This window comes from Podarcis gaigeae (genome assembly GCF_964106915.1).
Source record: "Podarcis gaigeae genome assembly, chromosome: 5".
NCBI classification, from domain to species: Eukaryota; Metazoa; Chordata; class Lepidosauria; order Squamata; family Lacertidae; genus Podarcis; species Podarcis gaigeae.
Window position 1 is genome coordinate 93,885,371 of NC_139681.1, and position 21,430 is coordinate 93,906,800.

At 47.5% G+C, this 21,430-nt stretch overlaps 1 protein-coding gene across 4 annotated transcripts in view; it reads right to left on the reverse strand.

The window, feature by feature from the left end:
• FAM131A (family with sequence similarity 131 member A) overlaps positions 1 to 21,430 on the reverse strand; it is a 61,854-nt gene that overhangs the window by 26,778 nt on the left and 13,646 nt on the right. For 2 of the 4 annotated variants that reach the window (XM_083739852.1, XM_083739854.1), the window contains exon 2: positions 15,953 to 16,092. The exons of 1 other annotated variant lie outside the window; for it this stretch is intronic. In XM_083739852.1, coding sequence (XP_083595978.1) covers positions 15,953 to 16,092 — 140 coding nt within the window. Of the gene's footprint in view, positions 1 to 8,478; positions 8,602 to 15,952; positions 16,093 to 21,430 lie in introns of those variants that run through there. One more of the 4 variants, XM_083739853.1, reaches the window with a different exon arrangement.

Here is a 21,430-nt window from a genome sequence, read left to right on the forward strand (position 1 = left end):
TGCCAATTTTGTTGGTAGTCCTTTTTGTTGGTCCTCAGGTCTCGAAGAAGTTCTGTCACAGTCACATCAAATTTTCTTCCATCCAAAATGTTTAAAAGCAATTGCTGCAAAAGATCAGCTGCTCTCCCATACTCAAAAAGGAAATCTCGATCATATTTCTTTATTCTTTTGAATTCCAGTGTTCCAAGTACTCCAGGGACTTCCTTCTTCATCTTTCTCATCTTTTGCAGATTTGTAATCCAGAGATCTTCTTCCTTATTTTCTGACAATATAGGCTTTTGGTTGGTATTTATTTGGTTGGTATTTTCCACCTGAACTATCTCCACTCCTTCTTTCCTCTCCATCCATTCCAAAAATATCTCTTCTGGTTCAGCTGCAGATTTTTTGTCAGTCGAATCCTTTGTGCACTCAGCAGAGTTGTTTGTTTTAGAGTTCAAGGTCATAAGTTCTTTGTTCATAGCCGTACTCTGCTCTTGCAGAATTCCCACGAGAAAGAACATTTTTTCTATTTCTGTGAGTAATTTTCCCTCTGCAGCCATTGTAATGTCTCTAGTTCCCCCTAGGGGGATTCCAATTGCTTAATAGTCCTTTTCCAACAATCCGTTACTTTATTATTTATTACTACTTTGTTTCCAACCACCTCAATTCAAATGTAACACCTTTAGTTCAGAGAGTTATTAAATAACAAAATTCTTAACTTTAACCGCCCGTTTGACAACTCCTTTGACAGCTGTCAAACTCCTTATTCTTTTTCCTCCGGCACCCACACAGAACGCTCCCGGGTTCGGGGGGGGGGGGTTTACACAAAAAGTTCCAAAATTCCTCCCTTTCTCTCCAGCACAAAGACTTCTCCTGTCAAATTCATGGAAAGATCTTTTATCTGACAAAACAACAATCTCTCCACCTTAGTTTTCCGATCCTTGCTTTAGATCGTTTGTAGATGGGGGGGTGCGGACTTCCCTTTAGCACATCCCCCGGTCGTGCCGAATTCAAAGATGAAAATTTTACAGTCCAAATTCCATTCTACTCACGGGTTGTTTATTTTCCAGTCCAAATTTTGGGAAGAAAGTCAGCGCTCTCCAGCCATGGCTCGCGGCTTCACTCCACTGAAGTAGCGGTCTACTCACAGCACCACGCCACTCTCCGTACCCTCTCCGTAGCCTTTAAAAAGGCTCTTCGTGGGTCGGGGAGGGCACTTAAGGTGCCCACCGAGTCACCAAGTCCGCAGGTTTCCGCGCTTGCGGTTTCTAAGGGTCCCCGCGTCGCCGGCGCGGCAGGACCCGTCCTCAGCAGAACCGATTCCCTCCGGAGCTCGGAGGGAATCCGCCATTCACCGATCGCGCTAACCCGGAAGTCCCATCATGGGGATTTGAACCGCCAAACCAAGAGGCTCAGTGGTTTAGACCACAGCACCACACGCATCCAGGGTTGATTCAGCAACAGCCCCAAAGAAAAAGTCCCCAAATCATAACTTGACCTGGTCCTGGTTTTGTTTATTTGGGTCAGCTGTTAATTGTATTTATGAGCCACATTCAATACCAAGTGGACCAAACAATTACAAAAGAAAGATGCTGTTTAATCACTTTAGCTGATTGATCAACAGATTAAATTTAAGGACCGAAACCTCGCCCGTACTTCCTACAGGGGCACACCAGAATAGCACAAGGAGAAATAAATAAACATGTTGTGAACCCTTGGCCCCATTGATTAAAATTTGCCTTTGCTAAGCAAAGCAGAGCCTTGATTAATTCACCAATTGAAGCTTTAATTGATTAGTTAAACTGCTTAAAGGTCATAACCCTGTTTAAAATACATAAATCTGAATATATAGTTCTGCATCCGCTTCACTTCCCTGAGACAATCCACAGTGGCAGGGTTAACAAGGTTTTGTTTCATTTAGATCAGAAGAGCCCTGGAGAGACTTAAGCTGTTTTTGTAATATCAATATACAGATGTACAAGCGCAGCTTGCTGGAAGCAAACGGGCTCCTACACTCAACAGATCTCCAGGGAACAGCTGTTGCAGCATTTCCATAGGGCTGCCCACCCAGTTTCAGCTAACTCCAGCTTAGACCAAGGATAGCCTAAATGCTGCTCTCTGGATGTTCTGAACTACGGGACCGCCTCTCCTGGTATGCCCTGCAGAGGACCTTAAGGTCCACAAATAACTCTTTGGAGGTCCCAAGTCACAAGGTGGTTAGATTGCTCTCAACTAGGGCCAGGGCCTTTTCAGTACTGGCCCCGACTTGGTGGAACGCTCTGTCACAAGAGACTAGGGCCCTGCAGGACTTGACATCTTTCCGCAGGGCCTGTGAGACAGAGGTGTTCCACCTGGCCTTTGGTTTGGACTCAGTCTGACCCTTATGTTTCCCTCCCCTTATGGTTTTGATTTATGGGCTACTATTAAAACGAGGCTGCATTTTAAATTGTATTTTAACCCATATTTTAATAAACTGGGTTTTTTGTTGGTTTGTTCCCCCCCCCCCCATTATGTTTTATTGTAATTTTATTGGTGTTAGCCGCCCTGAGCCTGGCTCTGGCCAGGGGGGGCAGGGTATAAATAAAAATGTATTATTTATTTATTATTATTATCTCCCATCATCCCTGATCATTGGCCATACTGGCTGCGGCTGATGGGAATTAGAATCCTAGAATTGGAAGGGGTCCCTGAGGGTCATTTAGTCCAACTGAAACATCTGGAGGGCACTAAGCTGGTCAGCCAGAAGTTAGGCACTCTATTCTCCCTCTCTCTGCCTCTCAACCCCAGCCAAGAAGTTCTGAAGCAGTGATTCCCAGACTTTTTTAGCCACCACCCCCAACTCCATAAACTCATTCCCAGTGCTTCCTGCCCTCCACGACAAAGGGCATTATTCAGGATAGCTATTTGCACGACCCACTAAGGAAGAGAACACAAAAAATGATTTCAAATTGGATGGAGGGACTGTATGTTGAGATCCCTGCATTGGAGGGGTTAGACTAGATGACTTGCAGGGTTCCTCCCAATTCTGTGATTCTAAAACTCAAAATAGTAACAATCACAGAACCATAGAATTGTAGAGCTGGGGGGGACCCCACGATCATTTAGTCCAACCCTGCTGCAATGCAGGAATCTAAGCTAAAGTGTCCATGACCGATGGCCATCCAAACTCTGCTTAAAAACCTCCAAGGAAATTAGAAATCACCCCAGAATTGGCCCTACTAAGCCTCTTCCAAGACAACAATGCCCACTCACACCCCAAAGAAGTCGTAACCCACCTAGTCTCAGCAGCCAGAAACACCATAACCAGACAATGGAGAGACCTGTCAGGAATAAGCATGGACCAATGGTACCAAATAGTATGGGAAACAGCCTTACTAGAAAAATTAACCAATAAACTGAAGCTGACACAGGGACAAATAGAAGAAGACGCCTTCACCCCGGTATGGCTCCCCTTTATCACATGCACAGCCCAACAAGACAATGACAATAATCCACCAACAGCATACAAATCAATATGGCTAACCTGATCCAAAACACCCACCCACCCCACTCACACTTGAAAACAAAGACCACCACAGCCAACCACAAATGAATAACCACACCCTAGGCCAACCCCAACCTCTCTCACCACCAAAGGAACACAAGTGAACAGCAGAGAACCTGCACAAGGAACGCTGACACAAAACCCCACATATATAAAGTAAAATAGAAACATCACCACTCGACCCCACCCCCACTCATCTTTTGCCCCCTCCACCTCTTTCCCCCTGTTCTTCCTAATGTCTCAACAAATGAAACCAATTTGTAAAAAAACAAAAAATAAAAAAAAGTTACATGGGAAAAAAATACAAGAGAGAGACATTGCACATACCTTTGTAAATCAAGAAAATCTTTTTTAAAAATACATTTTTAAAAAACCCTCCAAGGAAGGAGAGTCCACAACTTCCTGAGGGAGACCATTCCACTGTTAAACAGCTCTTTACTGTTCTTACTCAATTGCACTGCTAACTATTTAGTTTAATAAGTTCAGGTAAACTGATGAACTTGATCCCAAGTTAGCAGCTTCTCAAATTTCAATAGTCATCCAAACCCTCATTGGCCCCCTGCTGCTCCCTTGCCTCTTAGCACCCTCTAGGTAATCTCACCACTCACCAGGGGACAGTACCACCCACTTTGGGAACCTCTGCTCCAAAGGGTGTCCCCTTCTGAAGGCGACCAGGAAAAAGATTTCGCTAGTGATTAAGGATCCTTGAGTTTCTTCCGTTAATTCCAGGGACACTCACTGTGAGTTTATCATGGATCAGTTTAACAAAAGTTGACCAGCCAGCAAAAATATGTGTTATGGTTAGGTAAAGGTAAAGGTAACCTTCCCGCCACAGCGGTACCTATTTATCTACTTGCACTGGTATGCTTTTGAAATACTAGGTTGGCAGAAGCTGGGATAGAGCAATGGGAGCTCATCACGTCACAGGGATTCGAACCACCAACCTTCCTATCGGCAAGCCCAAGAGGCTCGGTGGTTTAGCTGAGTGGGAAAGGTAAATAGACACCAGCACACCTTCACATGCAAGAGGGGAGAATGGGCATGCACTCAGAGCACGGCCAGGAGTCTTAACCCACAGCCCATTTAATCCATGGACAAGTGACCCCAAAGAGCAATGTGCACAAATGGAGAGTCTCATTCTGGCTGTGTGCAGATTGGCCAGTCCCTGTGCATATTCTCTGCTTGAGGGCAAGGCATATTGCCTGGGCAATGTTCAAAACATCTTTCATCTCATGTGTCAACTTCCCATTAATGATTATCCACCTACTGATCATATATTTCACTGCAGTGTGCGAAATCTCTCATTGACACTGTTGGTTTATGCAACGCAGTTAGAGAAGCCTGGATCTACCCAGGGTTTGGCTCCCTGATCAAGATGAGACCCTTTGCACCTTCTTGATTTCGAAGAGGCTGACATAAGGATCCATTTTCATCAATGATTTGCAATAGCGGGTAAAGAATGCATGAGTTGCAGCAGCAGCAAGCTGCAAATGACCCTTGCACACAAGCAGGCCTAGTAGTCACAGCACCTCCTCCCAGTTGGTCTGGCCCCAATGAAGCTGTTGATGGGACTGAAGGTCCCTGACTTCCCAGTGCTCCCTAAGTCTCCTCCCTCTGTTCCTTCCCCAGCAGCCTAAGGCTCTGTCATCTTGTCTCTCCTTGCTATGCCCTCTTCATTTCTCTGTGTGTTCTGGGAGACCAGGGGAGAGGGGAGCTGGTCACAGCAGGAGAGGAGATTTTCATGTAGATGGGAATCAGCGCCACCAATGTGTGCATCCCACACTTTCGCACCCAACCCCAAAATAGGGGAAGGGGGGATTCTTAACAGTCCATTTGGGACTAAGCATGCTCAGAGGGCACATAATTCTTCCTGACTGCGAGGGGTGGTGTGAGAGAGAATGGAAAATCAGCGGCAAGGGGGAATGGAATGGAGTGACTGAAGATGTCAAGAGAACAACACTCCATACTGCCACAACTTAATAATATCACTGTACGTGTCTCTTTGGAGGGTTGCATAAGTTAAAAAAAAAATATGACAGGTCCCTGACCCCGGGTAGATTACGATCTAAATTTTGACAATGGAGAGGACAACAGAAGGAGGGCCAGGAGAGGAGAGGAGAGGAGAGGGAAGGATAAATTACAGCACGATGTTCACAGCGCTGAACTGGGGATGGATCCCCTCCTGCGTATAAGCACCCTGCTGTTTCAAAGCAGCCCAAGAAGATGGAGTGGGTGGCTGCTCAGCTTGATGTGCAGAAAGTGGCAAGGAAAGGAGCCGAGGTGCTCCGTGTTTGTACCTGCCAAGCTGCCAGTCCCTGGGGTGGAGAGGCAGCTGGGTATAATGCACAAGGCGCTGTGATGATTTTTATCAGGGACTGCAACGGAAACAAGACACCTACTCTCTCTTTGTGTGTGGCAGAACGATTGAGGATGATGGAAGGGAAAACAGAAAGCACAATAATGGGTAATGCTTCAGTCATTAAAGTATCTTGACACATGGGCCCTGGAAGAAGCGTCTGCAGTGGTGCAGAGAAGGTTTAGCAAAAATGAAGCTAAGCCGTGCATCTCTCTCTTGTGTGGAACGTAGTGGTGCCCACCCTCTGTCTGGGAAGAACAGCTCAGGGGTTGAAACTTGTGGAACGTTTGGGTCAGCTCAAACCAACAAGACAAGGGTGCCTTAATTATCTGTAGCAAAAGAACAGAATAGGGTCAAACGCTACAGACAGCTGCCTTCTGTGGCATTAGCTACCCTTCCCAATTTGGTGTCATCCGCAAATTTCATGAGCATCCCCTGAATTCCTTCATCCAAGTTGCTTAGAAAGATGAGTAACAACAAGGGTCCCAGGGAAGAACCCTGCAGGCACCCCTCTTGTCACTTTTCCCCAGGATTATGAGCTACCTCGTCCACTCCACATTTTACCAGCTCTTCCACAAAAATATCATGGGCTTTGTCCAAAGCCTTACTGAACTAGAGATACACTACGTCCACAGCGTTCTCCTGATCCACCAAGCTTGTAACTCTATCGAGAAAAGAAACGAGATTTATCTGGCATGACTTGTTTTTGAGAAACGCATGCTGGGTTTTAGTAATCGCAGCATCCTTTTCTAAGTGCTCACAAACTGACTTACAATTTCTTGCTATTCATTTACTCCCAGTTTTCAACATACAAAATACTTGATGGTTCTCCTCCTCTAACCAACAGCCGTGTGCTTGAACGTAAGAGACAAGCTAGACATGAGAACTGTGTTGCATAAATAAAAAGCTATCAGGTCTGATTAAACTTTGCAGCCAGAGGGAGAGGCGATCCAGATCAGGAATGCTAGGGAAAGCAACCTAGGAAGTTTCCTTATACCAGGGGTCAGCAAACTTTTTCAGCAGGGAGCCGGCCCACTGTCCCTCAGACCTTGTGGGGGGGGCGGACTATATTTTTTTTGGGGGGGGGAATGAACGAATTCCTATGCCCCACAAATAACCCAGAGATGCATTTATATAAAAGCACACATTCTACTCATATAAAAACATGCTGATTCCCAGACAGTCCGCGGGCCAGATTTAGAAGGCGATTGGGCCGGATCCGGCCCCCGGGCCTGAGTTTGCCTACCCATGCCTTATACCATGAGAGCAGAAGAGCTTGCTGGGTCAGGCTAATGGCCCACCTGGGTCAGCATCCTGTTCTTACAGTAGCCAAGTCATAACTTTGGTCCATCTAGTTCAATATTGTCTACACAGAGTATGCTCCTCCAGCTTTTGCTGGACTGCATCTCCCATCAGCCCCTGCAAGTGTGATCAATGGCCAGGGACAGTGGGAGTTGTAGTTCAGCAACATCTGGTGGGACTCAGCTACACCGGCAAAGAAAAGAACGCTTTATATGCGTTGTTTATGCATTCTAACACTGTGACACCAGATGGCGATATGGAGCTCTGTTTTGGCTAACCCGATTTCTCATACAAAGTTTGCAATGCCTTTAACTGAAATGCTTCTTGGATTGGTTTAGATCCAGTCCTGGTATACACTGACAGGCAGTGGCTCACCAGGATTCCAGACAGGGGACACTCCTAGCCGTACCTGAAGATATTGGGAGTTGAACCAGGGACTGGTTTTCTGCCACTGACCTGCAGCCCTTCCTAAAGGGAATTAAACCCTTTCGTGCTGTGCCATCTTACAAATGAAAATTGTCCCGTCTTCTATTTGGAAAGAACTCCCATACGTGTCTACAAAGAAAATGGTCCCTGCAAGGAGGATTTTCATTTGGAGAACCCAATCTGGATTAAAAAAAAAATGAAGCAGAGAGGAGATCTATTCATCCATCGGTACCACATCTTTAAAAAAGAACCCCTTACCCAGGAAACGGCACAATCTATTATTTACCTAGCTCCTGAGGCATTTTTCGCCTGCCCCGTCACATAAAGATCTCAGGGTAGCTTCTGATAAATAAGTGAAAACTACAAGAACGACATTAACTATTCAAAAAAATTAATTACGAAGTAGGATGCAAAGCCCCAAAGGCTACATAAATGATGGCTTTGTGGAGTTGTGAAGCTGGGCCTCGCGCACACATGCACAAGCACACGACGCCTTCTCGTGCATGACAAATGGGGCAAAGTTCCCACGCAGGGCCCATTCCCAGCCTGCAGTGAGGTCAGCAGCAGCAGCAGCACATCATGGAAACGTCTTCAGGATGAGGGGCTGCGCAAGGCAACAGGTGCAGCACAGGGAGACGGGTGATAAGGTGCGCAGAAGTTGCTATGAGAAACGTTTAATCGGCTGTCCGTCCCCACGACACGTGCCTATATGCGCACTTGGACCCTATTCTCATGGCTGCATGTAGGTTTATTTGCAGGCTCCATCCTCCCTCTTCCCAAGTCCCTCCTGCATGGAATAAAAGCCTTCCTGGAGCCAGATCCTGGCCTGTCCTTCTGCAAGGGAAGAGTGACCCTCCTAGAGGACCCTTACCTGCCCCTTCCGGCTTCTCCCTCCTGGCGCGGCATCAGCGCCAGTGGCTCGCAGGCACCGCCAGGGGCTCCTTCCGAAGCGGTTCTGGACTTGTAGCTTGCAACGAGGTGCATTTCCATGGCAACCAGTCACCATGGACTGATTTCTCCCAGGATACAGGCCTGGCTTTGTACTGACGTCAGCGCAGCACGAGACGTAGTATAACGAGCGAGCCACAGAGACAGGCCATTGCAGGAGCTTGGGGCTGTGTGGGGAGGAAGGGGAGGGGGTCAAGGGGATAGGGGCTTGGGGTTCGTTCTCCACAGGGTGGCAAGCTTGCCTCTGGACAGTTAGGCTGTAAGCTGGGGGTGCCCTGTGTATGGCTGAATGCTCTGCTGCTACACCATACCACTCTTTTTTTGAAAATCCTCTCAGACAGAAAGCTAGCATATCAGGATGAAGGCTCATCAGCAGGCTAGCTTTCTGTGGGCAAGGAATGTTCATCTACAGAGCAGCGTCCAGTCATGTGGGCGCAGGACTTGAGTCTAAGGCTCTGGTTCTGGGAGAAACCCCATTTAAGAATCAGGCATCTGTTGCATTTAAGGTGTCTGCCAGGAATTCTTTATTTATTTATTATTTCATTTCTATCCCACCTTTTTCTTCCGATGAGCTCAAGGCAGCGTATATAGTTCTCCTCCTCCCCATCTCATCCTCACAACAACCCTGTGAAGTAGGTTAGGCGAAGAGATGGTGGTTGGCCCAAGGTCACCCCAGTAAACTGAGCAGTGGCTGAGTGGGGATTCGAACCCTGCTCTCCCACATCCAATCCAACATTCTAACCCAGAGCTTTCCAAACTGTGTGTCGCAACACGTTGGTGTGCCAGCTGCAGTGTGTAGGTGTGTCATGCAAACACTCCCCACCGGAAAGGGGTCAGTTTAAGCTCTGGTTTGCTAGTAAAACTAAATTGCTGCATCGCAAAATGGTGCGGGTCTGAAAATGTGTCACCGACATGAAAAGTTTGGAATGCTCTGCTCTAACCATTACGCCGCACAGGGAGGGGGAAGCTGTTGTTCTCCATTATGTTGCTGGACTTCTTGCTCCCATCAGCCTCAGCCAGCAAGGCCAATTGGGACCAGTTCACCCAGCCATAACTGCTTTGAGGGCTTCTTTTTACAATCATGCAGTATGTATATAAACTTTGTGAAATAAATGGTCAGGATTATGGATGTTTTGATGGCAAATATATATGTGGGGGGGGCATCAAAGGTCCCCCACACCTGCCTTACCTCAACTTCCCTGTGTAGCGCATTCATCCTGCAGTAGGACCTATCCATATTCACTAGATTCTAGCTCAGTGTTTCTCAAACTGGGTTCTCCGGCTGTTGTAGGACTACAACTTCCATCATCCATGACCACTGGTCCTGCCAGCTAGGGATGATGGGAGTTGTAGTCCAACAGCACAGAGCCAAGTTTGAGAAACACTGAGTCCTTTATGTCTACTTGGAGCTGCAACCACGCTTCAAAGTCTTTCATCGATGCCCCAATATGTTTAACTGGACGTTTAAGAAATTGAACCCAGGACTTTCTGCCCACAAAGGATTTGCCTTCTGCCGCATTTGTAGGGTGTCTCTGGAAAACCCAACCCGTGCACTCTGCAGTCCCTCAAAGCCGGGCATGTGAAATGGTGCTCTAGGGCTGAGCTCAGGCACCCTACTTGGGCTGTACTTTCAGGCAGCAAATGCACACCCAATTTAAAAACAATTTTCCTAAAGAGATTTTTTCTACTGCAATCTGGCGTTCACATTCTAGATTATTTTATCCTTTTAGTATCGCCGGCACTCTTTCACTGGGCGTATACTAAAGAGCAGAGGATCAGATCTGCAAGTAAACAAACAAGCAAATAAATAACTATTTCTATCCGGCCGTTTCGGCTCTTAAGGGAGCGTTCATGGTGACTCACATCATTAATAAAACACAGTCCAAACAATAACCATAAAAAATTATTACAGCGGAACAAAAATGAAGCAGTAGAGGAAAAATTAACACAACAGAAAGCCTCGCTTTCCCACTCAAACTACAGATAGCTCCCCCCACCACCAAACCCCCCCCCCCCCGTCTGCAACATTGTTAAAGAGGTGTCAAAATACAGAGTGGCAAGGGGGGTGGGGACACAACCAAACCTCCTGCAGCAAGGAGTTCCACCAATTTTACAGTTAAATTTCATGCAAAAGCTCTCACCGTTGTTCAGAACGTACTGGCAATAATTGCAATGTTCTGGCTTTTAAACAAAACATTCTGGCAACTGGGCTTGGTTCTCTCCTCTCATACACACAACAACAACAACAACAACAACAATTTATTATTTATACACCACCCATCTGACTGGGTTTCCCCAGCCACACACACACCACCCTCTGCCCAAATATGCTGGCAATTCTAGATACTGGCCTGGTAGGATTTCCAGCAACCTAGAAAAAAAGCAGCAACCTAGGACTCACTTACATTAGTTTAAAAAACCAGTGTTTTGAATGTGTTACAAACATGCGACACCAGATGGCGATGGAGAGCAAAAATAAATTATTTGAGATTTTTCAATAGTGCTTTTTTTTTGTTATAATGATTTATTTCTGACTGATTTATAGGGTCTTTTCCCCTGTGTGTAGATCCACCCCTAGGCTGCTCCTGAGCTATTAAGAGAGCTTTGATATGTAGAAATCATCAGCTGAGGTGACACTCTTCATTGCTGCAACTAACTTGATTGCCTGAACATTGCTGCTATCCTACTGCTGTTTAAAGGAACAGTTACAGGGACCATACAGTTGCTTGGGTATGTGGGTGTATTTACATGGGCACAGAGACATGTTTCCCATGTGATCTAAGGTTCTACAAGGGGGCGGACACATCTACTTCAGCCTGAGGGCTGCATTTCTTTCGGGTAACCTTGCAAGCGCCATATGCCAGTGTTGTTGGAGCCAGAGGCTAAAGTTGGCAGAGCAATGAATGTTAATTTTACTTTGGTGAAATTCGTTTCTACACACACACAGGTGGATACACACATACAAAAAACGCTGTGAAAATACTTTTTTTAAAAAAAAAAACTTTGAAAAATACATTGAGTTTGACATAGCTCACTATTGCCATCTAGTGTCACATATGTGTATTGCACTTCACAACACATTTAAAATGTTTTATTTGCGCTGTATAGCTGAGTCCACACAGAGAGAGAGCAACGCATCCTCTGTGCAGATGAGCAAGAGACATAATCAGTTTGACGACACAGCCAGGCAAAAACAATAGGGATGGTGTGGTGCGGGACTTGTTGAGGGGTGTGGCCTGGAGTGAGGGGTGTGTGTGGCTAAGGCCCATGGCTCTTCTGCCCCACTTTCACCAACCAGCACCTAGCCTCGTTTTCTCACCTCCTGAGAACTTAGACGAGATTTAAGCCACTTCCCATAAAGTTATCCTGACTGCAGACCAACAGCTGGCTTGTCCTTCAGAACACGCCACTTGCTTTGGCGAGAGAGAAAGGTGAAAGGAACCCAGTCTTGGGGACACAGTTGCTCTCTCCAAGCAGGCTGCTTGGATGCTACCCGATTAGCAGCACAGCCTTAGAGCCCATCTCTGCAGCTTTTGGTGGGACTTGGCTGCACGGTAACACAGGTCTTGCCATTCTTGCATTTTCCCCCTGGTGCTTTCTGGAAAGCACCCCCACCCCCCACCTGCACTCTGAGCAGCACTGCCAGGGAAACAATAACAAAACCGGCTGGCTTATAAAACCTGCCATTTTCAGGCACACGGCATCTGCGCTGTTGTTCGAGGGTGTTGTCATAGTACCCGAGGAGCAAATCCAAGATTGGGGCTCCCTTTCTCTGAGGCCTCCAAGAGACATGGAGTAAAGGCATGACTCCTTTCTAACAGGATCCTCTGCCCCGCTAAGAAGCAGGGCAGAGCCATTCAGAAAGACAAAGCAGGGTCCAACAACATATAAAGGGTCACAGGGTAGCCACCCCTGTTTTGCAGGATTCAGGAGTACCCTCTCACTGCTGAAACAGCAATCTTAAATCCAACCCTGCTTATATTCATCTGAAACACACACACACCCAATGGACCATCAAACTACCAAAACACAGAGGATAGAGCACAGATCCCTCCTTCAGCTTTGAGCATCTCCAGCTGGTACCCAAGGAGCTGGAAGACAGAGAGAGCCAGCTAATTCTTGCTTTCTCCCCCATCCTCTTCCCTGCTGAGTTCTGCAAGGGAGGAGGAAATGGACAGCCAGGACCATCTGCTGCACTTGGTTGTAAGAAGGCAGGTTGGCAGGGGCTGGTTGCAGACAAAGGGCAGTTGGTGGGGCAGTACCCCAATGGGCAAGCCTCAATTGCGTAGGGCTGCCTCTGAAGAAAGTTCAGAAGCTTCTGCTGGTGCAGAATTGGGCAGCCAAGTTGCTCACTGGGACAAGACGGCTTGAGCATATTACACCGATCCTGACCTGACTGCGCTGGCTCCCAGTTAGTTTCTGGGCCAAACTCAGAATGCTGGGTTTGATCTGGAAAGCGTTCAATGGCTCAGGACTGCAATACCACAAGGACTGCCTCTCCCCATATAAACCGTCCTGGACTCTGCGTTCATCATCTGAAGCTCTTCTTCGTGTGATTCCTCTACGTGAGGTCTGGAGCACGGTAACACCAGAACGGGGCCTTCTCTGTAGTGCCTCCCCGTCTGTGGAATGTTCTCCCCAGGGAGGTTTACCTGGTGTCTTCATGGTACATTTTGAGGCGCCAGGCCAAAAAGTTCCTATTCAACCAGGCCTTTGGCTGATTAATATTCTACAGCCTATAAAATGTGTCTGTGGGAAGGGAGGGGTTATTGTTCTGTTGTTTCGATTTAATTATTTACTTGTGTTTTATCTTGCATTTTATTCTGTGAACCACCCTGAGTTCTTATGATGAAGGAATCACCACCTATTGGGAGTAGGCAAATAATCTGACCCAATGTGAAGCAGCTACCTGTGTTTCTATTAAAGGTAAAGGTAAAGGGACCCCTGACCATTAGGTCCAGTCGTGGCCAACTCTGGGGTTGTGGCGCTCATCTTGCTTTACTGGCCGAGGGAGCCGGCATACAGCTTCTGGGTCATGTGGCCAGCATGACTAAGCCGCTTCTGGTGAACCAGAGCAGCACACGGAAATGCTGTTTACCTTCCCACCGGAGCGGTACCTATTTATCTACTTGCACTTTGATGTGCTTTCGAACTGCTAGGTTGGCAGGAGCAGGGACCGAGCAACGGGAGCTCACCCCGGCGCAGGGATTCGAACCGCCAACCTTGTGATCTGCAAGCCCTAGGCTCAGTGGTTTAGACCACAGCGCCACCCGCGTCCCGTGTTTCTATTACCTGTGAGTATTTACAGGTTTTCATGCTCCGTGCTGTGAAAAGCTTCGCCAGTGTCTGCAGACCAAGCTGCTGTTAATAGGCGTAGGAGCAGGCCAGCCAGGGGTTTGCTTTGGTCAGTTGACAACCCGTGGTGCTTCCTGGCTCCCTTGTGAGCAAGTCATTGGAAAAGTCATAATTCTGGCCAGGCCAAATCAGAGACCTACTGCTTTCGACTTATTAGCCATTTAGTTAGAATGCTAGGAGCAGGGACCACCCGGGGCGAGGTAATTGAATTAATCCCAGCATTTGAAAGAAGGCCCCCCCTGGAGTGTGTAAAAAACCCTGAAGCTGCTAAAGTCAGACAGGGACAGCTCCCAGGGAGTAGGAAATGCAGGATGAGAGATGAGATTCCTTAATGGCCTGATCTTTAACAGCTGACTGCATTGGGTAGGATGGGTGACTTTTCTTCCTGGCAGATGTTCTGCACCTTTAAGCAACTGCGCTATCAAGGTCAAACAAAACCAGCAACAGAAAGGACAGTAAAATTTAAGAATTCAACAGGTATACCTTTGCCCATCAATGCATCTCATGTCCTGGTCAGGCTGCACCAGTTGAATTTCCATCATAATTTGCTCCTGGTAAAAATGCAGAAGCTACGCAAGCAAGTGGGGGGTGGGGAGAGGCAGAAACCTCATCCTACTGAAACCATCGACTATATGAAATATATTAAAAAATTAAAGAATTGTCCAGTAGCACCTTAGAGACCAACTATGTTTGTCCCTGATATAAGCTTTCATGTGCATGCACATATCTGAAGAAGTGTGCATGCATACGAAAGCTTATACCAAGAACAAACTTAGTTGGTCTCTAAGGTGCTACTGGACAATTCTTTAATTTTTATATATATTTCGACTGCATCAGACCAACACGGCTACCTACCTGATTCTCAAATATGAATTCTGAAGGGCTTTGCCATCAGAAGCAAGGTAAGTCAACCTTCTCCCTCCTTATTTTACATATGCATGTAACAGTTTTGCTGTGTATAAAGCAAAACTGAACATGCCTCCTTCCACTGGTTCCCTCGCCCTGTCTTCTTGCCTGCCTTAGTTCATTGCTATTTTCTGCTTGAACTGAGTCTGCAGCTTTATGTAAGTAAACAATATTTTTATATCCTTACATTAAGGACTTCTGTGTGGTTATTTTGTTTAGAGGGATAATAAAGGCAGAATCCAGACTGCCAAAGGCATCCTGGATAATTATACAAAGCCATGCAGCTTTGTCTCCAGTTTCCATGTTAATACCGCAAAGGATGATATATTTTTAACTCTGCTAAACTAAACACTAATCTTCCTCAAGTGAATAAGAGGAAGGCTAATTAATAAATAATAGAGCCTCTCCTACCCTCCAAATCCATCCCAACAAGTTCAATTGTCACACTCCTTATTTTGCGCATTCACACACACATCACCCTGTTTTGCTGTGCATGAAACACAACTGAACTGAGCCTGAATCTTTTCCCTGTTACCCTCACCCTGTCTTCCTCTCCTCTGATAGACGCTTCTCCTTTGGAAAAGCTTGAGAGTGTAAGCTCCTCAAGGCAGGGACCTCTTTTCAGTGTGGAACACTGTGGGCGATAGTGGTACAGTACAAATGCTAAATAATATACTCAGTGGCTTTGGGAAAGGTGAATTACGTGCTGGGGAATGTTACAAAAGGGAGTGAACACAAAACATCCATTATAGTAATGATGTTATACAAATCTATAGTTCTACAGCCACACTTGGAATGCAGAGCACAGTTCAGGTCACAGGACCTCAGAAGGGATATTGTACAGCTGGAAAATGTTCAGAAAAGGGTAACCAAAATGTACTAACAACCCTAGAGCTGATGGGAGTTGTAGTCCCAAACCAGTGAAGAGCATCAGGTTGGGGGAAGATGGAGCTGACAAGCACAGAACCAATGAACCAATAGCACACAAGTCTCCCTTCTTTCCCGCCCCCGTGCCACGCAGGAGCTCCCACCATGCGCCAGCTTAAGCTACATGCACCTTAAGGTTGTTGCTGCAGCAACATCTATCTCCCCCCGCAGTCCTGCCAGCCTAGAAGCAGAGTGATGAAAAAGGGCACCTCGAGAGAATCCTGGCTGTCCACAGAGCTTTGGCGAACCAGCCTGCGCACTAGGGAGGTCCGGGTGTGGCCCAGGGGCGAGAGGGCAGGCAGGGACTTCGCCTCGGTCCACTCCACGTGCAAAGTAGTGTCCACAGCCACTGCAGGGGAGAGCAGAGAGTGAGGTCAACCTCCGGGGAACAAGAAGGAGTGAGCAAAAGCAGGCGGTCTCCCTTTTGCAACCAAAAATCAGGCTCGTCACATTGCACAGCACATCATCCATTCATGGAACCACCCCCTGGCTGTGAGATTGTGGCAGCAGGCATGGGCTTTCAAAGAGGGTCAGAGGACTGTGGTCACATCCGCATGACACACTGTGATGGCCTGGGAATCTGATTCAGAGGCTGAACCGGAGGAATCCCAGCCTGCACAGGAGTCCCCGCCTCCAGGGCCAGCTGAGCCGGGGCAGGGCCTTGAATCTGAAGCGCCTGCACCTGTGCTGGATCCTCAGGAGCAGACACCAGATGAATCCACTCTGGTGATTGAGGACCCATTGTCTACAGGTGCGCCTCTCCCAGCCCTGTCAGGGGAAGGTGAGCCTCCCCCTGGGTCCAGTAACCCTCCAGCCTCTCCTGAGCTGCAGAGGCTCAGGGCAGAGAGGCGGAGGGAACTGGGTTCTCCCAGGAGGAGTGCTCGCCTTAAGTCCAGGAGAGGCTGGTCACCTGTGGGCCAGGACCGCCCCTGGCCTCAGAGAAGATAAAGGCCAGTCAGCCCGGTCCCAGGTTGCGGGAGCAATGTCGTTGGAAACCTGTTTCTGCCAGCACCCAGACCTGTTCTTCCAGAGTTCCCGACCTTGCCCGGCTCCTTGCTTTGGACCTCACGTTGCCCTTGGTGGACAGACTCCAGACCCTCGACCCAGGACCGGACTCTGACCACGCCTCATGGTAACCTCCCCCCGGGACCAGCACACACACATTGAAAGCATTCTTATATGAATTTCACAGGCGCGACTCCCCGCTTCCCAAAAAGAATGCTGGGAACTGTAGTTTGTTGAGGGTGCTGGGAGTTGCAGTTATGTGAGGGGTCTCTCGGCACCCCAAACTACAATTCCCAGGATTCTCCAGGGGAAGCCTTGACTGTTTACAGCGGGGAAAGAGTGCTTTATGTGTATGGATGTGACCCTGGCGGTGGGTAGCTGGCTTCATGGCACATCCAGGATCTTTGACCCTGAAAACCAGCTGCAGATGGGCAGCAAGAGAAGGGCAATGGCTATGCCCCACTTGTGAGCTTTCCATGGGCATTTGGTTGCCTTTGGATTCCAAGCACCTGCTTCGTTTTCATTCCACGCTTCCTCCAAGGAATTCCAAGTGGATTTCCTCTCATTCTTATGCCTGCAACAACCCTACGAGGTAGGCTAGCCTGAGAGACAGCCACTGCCTCCAGATCATGCTCTCAGCGGAGGGGAGGGATTTGAACTCTCACTTGCCTAGTCTTTATTTAAGGTAAAGGTAGAAAAGGTAAAGGACCCCTGGACGGTTGAGTCTAGTCAAAGGCAACTATGGGGTTGTGGCGCTCATCTCGCTTTCAGGCAGAGGGAGCCAGCATTTGTCCACAGACAGCTTTCCAGGTCATGTGGCCAGCATGACTAAACTGCTTCTGGTGCAACGGAACACTGTGATGGAAGCCAGAGCGCACGGAAACACCATTTACCTTTCCATCACAGTGGTACCTATTTATCTACTTGCACTGGTATGCTTTTGAACTGCTAGATTGGCAGGAGCTGGGAAAAAGCAACGGGAGCTCACCCCTTCACACAGATTTGAACCACTGACCTTCTGATCAGCAAGCCCAAGAGGCCCAGTGGTTCAGACCACAGCGCATACCACACTGATTCCAATTCTGACAAAATGCAGGAATTTTGAAGCATGGACAAACCGTGGGGTCTGTCTCTCTCCCCCACCCCCCTCATCCAGTCACAATCGACAGGCACATTCTGTATCAACAGTGAGGAAACCTTTGCAACTCGAGGGCAACATTCTGCTTCTGCGTAATCTTTCAGGGGCCACATGGCCGTGGCAGGCAGAGCCAAGAACAATAATGGGAGAAGGAAGGAATGCACATTTCACTTCAGTGAAGTAGGCAGATTTCCACTCACAAGCTCCTCTCTATTGTCCATTCAAGCAAGTAGCATTGTCAGAGTGCAAGGACTCCTTGATGCCAGGCAAAGTTGCAGTCAAGGAAGGTGCAGAGCAATGCTAGGAAGTGGCACAGCCTTGAGAGGGACCCAAGGGCCACATGGAGCACCCTGGAGGGCCACATATGGCCCACAGCTCTGAAGTTCCCTGTACCCACCCTAGATCTATTTTTACCTGTGTTATAGCAACTTCCCACCAAAAAGGAAAGGATAAGTAATGTGATTGACTATTATGTGGAATTGCCAAAGGTAACAGCTAAAATAGGAGAACCTAAAGACGATTGTTTTGTGGAAGAATGGAAGCTTTTTTCCGGACTGTCTAAAGAAATATTATAGTACGATGAATTTGCAAGCATGATTTGAACTATGAGCAACAGAAGGAATTAGAAGTTATTGTATCATTGTTATGGTATAAAAGACAGAAGATAGGGTGCAGCGAGGGGGAGAAGTAAAAAAAACACCATTGAAAAAGGGGTGGGAAGTAGACAAAACAAAACAAAAATGTTATGTATTGGAATATATATATGTGAATTTTTTGATATTTAATAAAATACAACCGGAAAAATACATCTGTTATAGCAACGGATAAAAGCAGATATTAACTGCCTAGAGCAAAGCATGTTGGCTTCCAGATGAAAGGTTTTGCTACCAGAATTTAATTCCTCTGTTCTCTCACTGGAATAACTGTAAGGTTTTACAGCCACATCACACATTCAAAGCACATCCCATGCACATTTAAAGCTCACAACGTCTGCCAAAGAACCCTGGCAATGGCAGTTTCCCCCTCACTGAGCTACAATTCCCAGCCCCCTTAATGAACTATAGTTCCCAAGATTCTCCAAGGGGAGGAAGGTATTTTAAATCCATTTTTGATGTGCTTTAAATGCATGTCATATGCAGAGTCAACCCATTGGAACTAAATCAACAAGTTGCTTGCAGGGAATGACTGTGGCTCAGTGGTATAGTATCTACTTTGTACTCAGGAAAAGGTCCCAGTTCCAATCTGTGGTATCTCAAAGATGGCGCTGTGTGAATCCTCGGAGAGCTTCTGCCATTTAGATAGAATAGAGCACCTGTGGGGAATCTGTAGCCCTCTGGATATTTTGGTGGACTACAAAGCCCATCATCCCTGACCCCTGGCCATGCTGACTAGGGCTATTGGGAGCTGGAGTCCAACACCATTTAGACTTAGACCAGGGCTTCTGAAACTTGGGCCTCCAGCTGTTTTTGGGCTACAATTCCCATCATCCATGGCCACTTGCTAGCTAGGGATGATGGGAGTGGTAGTCCAACAACAGCTGGTGACCCAGGTTTGGGGGGCCCTGGACTAGATGAACCAGCAAGCTGGCTAGAGATAAATTACCTTCTTACCTAAAGTCCTCTGGTTTTAATGAGTCTGCTCTGAGTATGCCTAACAGCTAACACCACCCATTGTGGTTAACTGCATCCTTCCAGGACCCAGTGCAAACTTGTCTGACGCTGAGTCAAACCACTGGTGCATCTTGCTCAGTATAGTCTACACTGGCTGACACCGGCTCTCTGGGATTTCAGGAGATGCTGGGGGATTGAACCCAGAACCTTTGGCTTGCAAGGCAGATCCTTTACCACTAAGCTGCTCCCTCTCTCCTCTGCTTTCTGCAGCTCCTGCCAGGAATGGAGTGGGGGGCTACCAGCTGACCCCACACCTCTCCTAGCTCCCTAGGCTGCTTTCACCTGCCAGGGAAAGCAGAAATTAAGTTTCTCCTCTGCTCCATTATTCTGCTGCTGCTCGGATTTCTTTCCTGGGGCTTTCCGAAGGAGCCCTGCAGACAGTGGCTGGCTGCATGGGGCTGTGTGCCAGGAACTGCATTCAGTCTTCGGGGACTGCTAAAGGAGCTTGTCGGGAGATGTGTAGAGAGTCGCAGAGTATAAAGCCAAGGGGAAGTGTCTGCAAGCCTCCCTCTCCTAAGCAAGCAAAAGGAACAGGATACACACATCCACACCTCCCGCCTCTGAGCGCTGCCAGGTTTCCCCTGGGCACCCATGCCACACACTTTCTCTCTATCCAGGAGAATCAGGTGGTGGTGTTCTCCTCCAAAAGATAGCCCTCCGTTTTCAGAAAATGTGGACTTCTGGCAATCTGATGCTAAGGGTAAATAGCAAGAATTGCAGGTGCCTAGCGTACCCTTTCTGGCAAGGTCTCAAAGACAGCCTGGTTGGCAGCTGGCGAAGAAAGTCAAAGTGACCGCTGAGTCAGTCCAGCCCTTTGATTCACAAAAGTGGTACCTGCAACAAAACGTTGCAGTGGAGAGGGCTGCTGTTCAGGATCCCGACTATTCCATTCTATCTGTGCCCGTCCCCCTCCGTGAAAACAACAGTCCCTGAATACAGCAAAATATACGGCTAAAAGACCCAAGTGGATATGTGTGTGCCACACTCCCCATGGAGAAAGAGAGGCTAGGATTTGTTGCTCCCAGATTGTCTAGAATTCTGTAGCAGTCAGCATTCGTGGGAACAGTGCATGCATCCCATAACAAAAATGCTTAGGTAGCTACTGGGCTGCAGCTCGTTCCACTAATAAAAATTGTTTCATGGCTCTCACTCCAGCTGCCTGTTGGGTCCACCTGTTATCGCAAGCCTGAGAGCAAGGCTCTGGCCGGTCTTAGCCATTGCATGCCAGCTTTCCTGCAGATCCCTGCATGCAGCAGGAGGATCTGTGACTCTCACGGGGCTGCGTGTGCCTGCTTCTGCCACAGTCCCAATGCAGAAACGACTTCTTCCTGCCCATCTAGCTGAGGTTTATTGCACTTCCAGGTCATTGTGCGATCCCTGCTCCTCTTTAATGCAAGGTTGGGGGGGGAGTTGTTGTTTTTCTGCAGATTCCACACAAAGTCTGTTGCCAGCATCAAGATGACAGTCATATTCCCCCTTCCCTATTTAATTCATTTTCTCCCCAGGGAAAATGCAAGAATTTAAAGAATAGCTATGCTTTGCCAATGACCTGTTTGCAATATTTTAACAACAATATTCAGCCCCCATCTGGAAACATCCTTAGAATCCTCTGGACCTCTTCAATAAGAATTGAAATTAATGCCACAAAAGTTACTCACTCGAAATACCTTTACCAGCGTATACTTGCCCACACGTACCTGTTTATACCTGAGATAGCATAGTGGGTTTTTTTAGTGCTATGAATAGTATTTTTCAGCGTGTAGAAGGCTGTTTTAAAAGGCGATTGTTGCTTGTGGTGTGTATACACCTGCCATTCCTGCCTCTAGGCAGTTTCCATATTGTTTGAAAACCCCACAAAGCACTTTCGGCCAGAA